The following is a 7578-nucleotide window of genomic DNA, read 5'->3' on the forward strand; positions in this document are numbered from 1 at the left end:
TTTTATTCTTGTTAAGAGAGTAAAAAAGAAGAAACTTGAGAAGGTAAAACAAAAAAAAGATGAAAAAGAAAAAAAGATGAAGAAGATGGTGATGATGATGAAAAGAAGAAGAAGAAGTAGCAGAAGATGAGGAGGAGGAAGATGAAGAGTTTTGAATTATGCATAACTTATTTGTACACATACACCGAAAATTCTTAAACAATACACCCAAATATCTTCGCGTTACACCCAAATATCTTCGTGTTTCACCCAAATTTACTGCAAATACAAAAAAATATTTCCTCTAATGTTACATTTTTTTCTTCTTTTTTTCTTATTTCTTTCTTTATTTTAGTTGAATGAATGTAATTTCATCCTCTTTCAAGTAATTTTGTACCATTATTTATTTTTTTCTTCTTTGTTTGATTGTTTTATTTTTATTCTTATTAAAAGAGTAAAACAAGAAGAAATTAGAGAAAATAAAATAAAAAAAAGATGAATAAAAAAAAGATGATGATGATGATGATGATGATAATGATGATGATGAAAATGAAGAAGAAGAAGCAGGAGAAGATGAGGAGAGGGAGAAAAAGAGTTTTGAATTATGCAGAACTTATCAGTACACATACACCGAAAATTTTTAAACAGTACACTCAAATATCTTTGTGTTAGACCCAAATTTGTTGAAATACAGAAAAATATTTTCTTGAATGCAGAACTTTTACATTATATTCAATTCAAACCACTAACGATGAACAATAATGTTCACAAACAAAAATATTATTCATCTACATAATCATAAACTACTAACGAAAACATTAACTAGAATTGAATCACACCTCAGCCATTTGCTTGAATTTAAAACAATAATCAATTTCATTCTGATTTAATTGACAATATGAATTTAAATTATTCATTATTTTTAACAACGAGATAACTAATGATGGAGGAGAAAGAAAAAAATGAGGAAAATAAATTCCAATAAAAAAGGAGGAAGAAGAGGAGGAGGTAGTAGTGTTGGTGACGATGATAACCAAAGAAGAAGAAAAAGAACATGTAGTAAAAAGAAGAAAAACGTGTAGCAACGACGCATAAAAAATGTGCGTCTATGAATATAAATGATTTATATAGACTTATATAAAATAAAATGATTTATATGTGGAGAATAATATATATATATATATATATATATATATATATATATATATATATATATATATATATATATATGACAAACGGAGAAAACAGTCTGCAGCGGACACATACACATCGAGATCTCAGTCTCCAGCTTCCCCTCAAACTTCACAAAGAAAGAAAAAAAAGAAGAGACACAAAGAAATGCAAAACTCGGGTTCAACAGCAGCAGCAGCAGCAGCACCAACGCCACCACAATCACAACAACATCAGTGGTCTTCAATTCTCACCTCAAAACCCATTTTCTCCACCCTCTTCTCACTCAGAGACCCTAAACCCACCAACAAGCCCACCCTCCTCCTCTACACTTTCCTAGCCATCTCACTCCTCTCCATCACCTTCATCTTCTCCCTCTGCACTTCCTCATCCTCCACGGGCCCACATTCCGGGCCTGACCCTTTCCTCTTCCCAGCCCACCAGGCCCACAACCACCGCATCATCTACGACTCTACCAAGGCCAACCCTCCCCCTCCCTCCATCGCTTACCTCATTTCCGGGTCACGCTCCGATTCGGGTCGGATCATCCGACTCCTCCTCGCCACCTACCATCCCCTCAACCAGTACCTCCTCCATCTCGACCCTTCCGCTTCCCACGCGGACCGCGAGCGCGTGGCTCTCACTGTCCAGTCGAACCCTATTTTCAAAGCCGCACAGAATGTTCATGTTATGGGGAAACCCGATTTCGCGTACCAGAAAGGATCCTCGCCCGTTTCGCTTGCGCTTCACGCAGCGTCGATACTGATTCGGTTGAACTTGAAGTGGGATTGGTTTGTTAGCCTTAGTGCTGATGCTTATCCGCTTGTTACCCAAGATGGTATGGTATGGTGTATTTTTTTTTCTGCATTTGTGGCTCTTTCTTTGGGTTCGGTTATATGAATTGGTGCATTGATTTTTATTTTTTTTTTATTTTTTGTGTATTGTCAGATCTTCTTCACATCATGTCATTCCTGCCTAAAGATATGAACTTTGTGAATCATTCAAGCTATATTGGCTGGAAAGAGTAAGCTAATCAGTTTAATGCGTTTATTGTTTTAAAATTGCATTATACTCACTAGTGTAGTGCCTATCGATTCACTCTTTCAAATATTAAATATGTATACAAATAATAAATGTTGGATTAGTTGAGTTTATAATTTAACTCAAAGGACTGGAATTCAAATCTTGGAAATTATATATAATGGAAGGTATTTTAGGAAAAAAAGTTACACATCAACACGTTCAAAATCCTCATATTATATAGTATATATATAGATACTCAATAGAAGTATAAGGGAAGCCTGGTACGAAGCATCCTGGATTATGGCGAGTCCGGAAAAGGACCATAGCCAAATGGGTTATAATGCAGGCCATCTAACTTGGCTAATTGGCTTCAATCCATGTCTTCGAGATTATATAAAGACAACTCAATTGTTGTTTCAAAGTTCTCCTTCTGTTAATTGAAATTTAGAAGGTAGGTAATTATCATGGTGAATAGTTTCTCGCCATGATCCCAAAACTAGCTTACATTATGAAGTTATTTTATGTTTGCTAGTGTGTGGAAATTGAGTCTTTTTTATTGTTTGTAGTGTTTTGGAGAAGGAATTTCAATTCTCAAGTGTTTGATGCTGAATGAACTATAGTCGTGATACTTATTTTTCATAGCTTTTAATGATGTAGGTCGAGGAGGTTGAGACCCATTATTGTTGATCCAGGCCTGTATCTTGCTGAAGGGACTGAAATGTTTTATGCCACTCAGAAGAGAGATCTCCCTAGTGCTTTCCGCGTTTTTACAGGTATGATTTTGTTGAATGCCTTTGCTCTGAGTCTGCATGTACTTTTAGCTTTTCATGTTATTGGTAATAGAGGCTATAAACTTCAACATCAATAGAAAAAGATATGATTGTGATTGTTGTTAAACAACTGACATAATTTTCACTTAGATCGTGGTTGATGCTGCTATCTTCACAAACTGCAGCATCACAGTTTTTCTGAATGCACCTAAAGCTAAAGCTTATGCTAAAATAGTGATTTCATTTCCAATAAGGTGTATCTGGTGCAATGAAATTATGGAATTTTGCTTTCAGATACAGTAGAGGTGGAATAAAGGATAAATTAAAGTTCTGAAGGAAGCTTTGGAATCACATGGTTTCCATTTATGAACTGAAATAGTGTACGGAGAATGTGAGCTTAGCAAGATGAGCAGTAGAATCTGGTTAGAGATGAAAATTGGAAATGAAAACCATAAGCAAGTCACATACTGAAGTTATCTTGGTGCCCCGTGTACCCTACTATTAACTAGTGTCTGTTTATGTCTTTTTCAGTTTTGATGTACTATCTTTGAAGGGTGATTATCTGTTTTATCTTACATAATCCTGGCATGTTTAGGTCGTCTTCCTTGCCCCAACCATCATAAGTTACTTCTCTTAACTTATTTATATGAGTAATCTTATCTACTGCAGCATCCTCATCTGTGATATTCTTCTTTTTGGCTGTGATTGCAGTTCACTGCCTAGAATTCTGATCCATACAACATTGCGGGTTGAAACTCTGTTTCAATAAAAAAACTTTATCTTCGGCCAATTATATTAGAGTATAGATTTTAAACTATAAATTAGCTACTACTTAAATACTTGACATGTTAACTGATCCATTTTTGTTGCTCTTGTCCTTATCTAAACTTTACTTCAATTCCTTATCAATTTATGGGCTATTTTTGGGCTGTATCCTCAAGGTTAATCTCTCACTTTAGAGGAGCCAAATCCTTTGTTTTTGCCTTCTCTTCCGTGGTTTTCTCTTAATTGCTTAAATTACTTGATATTTTTTGTACCATTTTTTAAAAAAAGAATTATTATCATATATATAATTTCATCTAGCAATATTCTTTTTTCTTCGGAGATAGTTGTGTTAATTGTACTAACTCCTTTTTGTGTAGGTTCCTCTTTTTCTATCCTGACTCGCAGTTTTCTGGAGTTCTGCATCTTGGGAGCAGACAACCTCCCACGGCTACTGCTGATGTATTTTGCAAACACACCCTGGTCGCTGTCCAACTATTTCCCCTCTGTTCTTTGTAATTCACGTCAGTTCAACAGGACAGTCATAAATCAGAACTTATTATATGCTATGTATGACAACCGTCACATAAGTGATCCTCGACCGCTTAATTCCAGTGATTTTGATGACATGATTCGCAGCGGAGCTGCCTTTGCTCGGAAATTTCAACCAGATGATCCTGTGCTTGATCTAATTGACCAAAAACTTCTGAGACGGAGTCCTGGATCAGTTGTTCCTGGTGGATGGTGCTTAGGTGAGTCTGGAAACAGCACATGCTTAACATGGGGAGATGCTAATATTTTGAGACCTGGCTCAGGTTCTCAACGAATTGAGAAAGCGATAGTCAAATTACTTTCAAATGGCACTTTTCGATCGCATCAGTGTGTTTGAATGGACCGACTCTAGAACCATTTTACTCACTGTAGGTCGGTAACAGAAGAGAAACACAGCTTGAGAGTTGAAAAGTTGGTAAGATCGAAGAACCAGTTGCTTGGTGGTGGTCCTATCTATTGTAAATCTTGTGCCAAAGTCTAATATTTTGGGTCGTCCTTTATACAAGTTAGGTGAGATTGCTGATTCCATTGACTAAAAGTTTCCTTTGCTAACTCGGTCGCATTTTTTGTAATTTAATTTGGTTGTTAATATGCATGTGTTTGGCTTAGAAATGTTCAGATTTGTTAAATCATATGAATTCTAATTTCCTTTTTCCTCGGGACCAAGGTCCCTAGTTTTATCACATGATATGTAAACTATCATTTCTATTTATAAATATTTAGAGAATGAATATATCTTAAAAAATGAAATTAATTTTAAAATGAAATTAATTTTGTATTTATGAAAGATAGCCTTTAATTAACAAAAGAGTTATTCTCCACGTACAAGTATTTTTTTATACAAGTCATTTATATTCACGCACTTTTGTATTTTTTTCCGTGCCTTCTCTTCTTCTTTTTTCGTGCTGTCTCTTCTTTCTCCTTTTCCTTGGTGTTCTTTTTTTTTTTCGTAATTTTTTTATTATCGTCGTCATTAATATTACCTCTTTTTCCTCCTCTTCTTCTTCCTTTTTTTTTTATTTTTATTGAAATTTGTTCTCCTCTTTTCTTTTTTTCTTTCTCTTTTATCATCAATTATCTCATTGTTGAAGATAATAATTCAGTTTCGGATTGTCAATTGAACCAGAACAAAATTTATTATTATTTTAAATCCAATCAAGTGGCTAAAGTGTGGTTCAATTTAGAAAAAAAAATATAGTATTAGAGAAAATATTTTTATGCAGCAAATTTGAGTGTATCATGAAGATATTTGGGTGTATTTTAAGAATTTTTGGGTGGATTTTTATTCTGATAAGTTCTGCATAATTCAAAACTTTTTCACTTTCTCCTTCTCATCTTCTCCTGTCATCATCACCATCTTCTTTTGTTCTTATTCATCTTTTCCTTTCTTCTTGTTTTACTCTCTTAACACGAATAAAAATAAAAAAATCAAACAAAGAAAAAAAAAGAACACATAATGCTATAAAGAGGATGAATTTACATTCATTTAACTAAAAAAAGAAAGAAATAAAGAAAAAAAAAGAAAAAAATGCAGTATTAGAGAAAATATTTTTTTATATTTGCAACAAATTTGGGTATAACACGAAGATATTTAGGTATAACACGAAGATATTTTGATGTATTTTAAAAATTTTTGGGTGTATTTTTATTTTGATAAATTTTGTATAACTCAAAACTCTTTCTCTTCCTCCTCTTCATCTTCTACTGTTTCTTCTTCCTCGTCTTTCTTATTTCATTTTCTTATCATTTTTCTTGGGAGAACAAATCAAACAAAGAAAAAAATACATAATATTGCAAAATCAATAAAAAAAGAAGGAGGAAAAAATGCAACAACAACAGTAATAAAAAATAACGATAAAGATAAAACACACAAAGAAAAAAGAGGAGAAATGTCAAAAAAAAAAAGAAGAAAAAGAAGGAAGAAGAGGAAGAGAGGAACGTAAAAAAGAAGAAGAAGATTTTTTATAATGGTGAGTGAGAACACATTTTAAAAACGGTTGAATAATGCATGTGTTATCACGCTCGAGTGGGTAAATCTAATTTTTGTTAGACTTGGTCCAATTTATAAGGCTTATAATTATTCAAAATTACCTAAACTTGTAATTATTCAAAATTCTTAGACTAACTTTTTGAATCTAACCTACCCCACCAAATTCTAACTCTTCACCATCACCGCTACTCTAATTCCGAATCCTTTGCCACCATCATCCAAAATCTTCCTCATCCAACTCTCATCTCTAGCGACTACCACCACCGCCACCATTGCCACCACTACCACCACCGCGGCCTCCTTTCCTTTACCACCAAACTAGTTAAGGTCCACTTCAACATTTATGTTACTGCTGTCGTCGTTGTTTCTGCTCTGGTCAGTGTCGTTAACCGTCGAATCCTTGGCAGCAGTAGAGAACGAACAGACAGTTAGCTCCCCCAACCAACTCAGCTCTTGTGAAAAGAGGTGGCAACAACACCACCACATACGCCACTGTCGTTGTTGTTATTGCTGCTGCTATTAGTTTTTTCAGTCCCTTCCACAACCTCTCCTTCACTAGATCTCGTCCTTGGAAGCATATGGTAATCTGTTAGACCTGTGTCCACACCAAAACCCTTACGATAACCGCAATAGCACTAGCAACCAAAACAACGACAACGATGATGATTTTCACAAAGACAAATAAATCAAACGAGTAAGAAACAAAAATGGTCGACAAGAAGATCTCGCGAGATGAAGTACAATATTATCAAAGCCAACCCTAAGAGCCAAAACTCTAATAATTGTCGCATCTTGATATGAATGCAAAGCGACGAAGCAAATCAAAAAATGAAATTGGAAGATTTAGAGTGTGGAAATGGAATGAAAGGAAGATGAAGGAACGTAATTGAAATTTGGTAGAAGCAGAGGAGAAGAGTGGGATATGTGATTTGAAGGAGGGTGAAAAGGAGGCGGTGACAGTAGCGATAGCTGGGGATGAGATTTGGATGAGAAAGGATTTGAATGGTGGTTGGGGTGGGGGTGGTAGTGGTGGTGAAGAATTGAGAATTAAGGTAGCATAAGTTAGGTCACTAACATGGTTCTGAGAATGAGATTGAAACAACTGATTCGAACCAATTAATTAGGAATTGTCACCAAACGCGTCTGGTTCAAGATAAAACTCGCTTGGGAAAGAAAGAGCTGGTCAAAAAACGAAAAAAATTGTCAAATCCGTTAACCAATCCAACTTCTGCTACTTTTTAGTAGTTAAACGATTTAAATAATAAATCACAAAAAAATATTTTTAAATTTTAAATTATTTATACATAAATATATTATTTTATTATATTCGAA

The 7578-nt window shown here is 34.5% G+C and overlaps 1 protein-coding gene across 1 annotated transcript; it reads left to right on the top strand.

The window, feature by feature from the left end:
* Positions 1 to 1199: 1199 nt before the first annotated feature.
* Positions 1200 to 4939, top strand: LOC112789624 (beta-glucuronosyltransferase GlcAT14A). The gene is made up of 4 exons (XM_025831588.3): positions 1200 to 1987; positions 2098 to 2173; positions 2830 to 2945; positions 4085 to 4939. The coding sequence occupies exons 1-4, from the start codon at positions 1318 to 1320 to the stop codon at positions 4591 to 4593; spliced, it is 1371 nt and encodes a 456-aa protein (XP_025687373.1). The 5' UTR covers positions 1200 to 1317; the 3' UTR covers positions 4594 to 4939.
* Positions 4940 to 7578: the final 2639 nt, after the last annotated feature.

Source organism: Arachis hypogaea, chromosome 3, assembly GCF_003086295.3.
Source record: "Arachis hypogaea cultivar Tifrunner chromosome 3, arahy.Tifrunner.gnm2.J5K5, whole genome shotgun sequence".
Classification (NCBI taxonomy): domain Eukaryota; kingdom Viridiplantae; phylum Streptophyta; class Magnoliopsida; order Fabales; family Fabaceae; genus Arachis; species Arachis hypogaea.

What these genes read in the sequence shown, in the direction of transcription:
- LOC112789624 (XM_025831588.3), top strand. Translation starts at nt 1,318, where the DNA reads ATGCAAAACTCGGGTTCAACAGCAGCAGCAGCAGCAGCACCAACGCCA. An exon ending in TCCGCTTGTTACCCAAGATG is followed by an intron (nt 1,988 to 2,097) that starts GTATGGTATGGT and finishes GTGTATTGTCAG; the next exon opens with ATCTTCTTCACATCATGTCA. An exon ending in TGCTTTCCGCGTTTTTACAG is followed by an intron (nt 2,946 to 4,084) that starts GTATGATTTTGT and finishes CTTTTTGTGTAG; the next exon opens with GTTCCTCTTTTTCTATCCTG.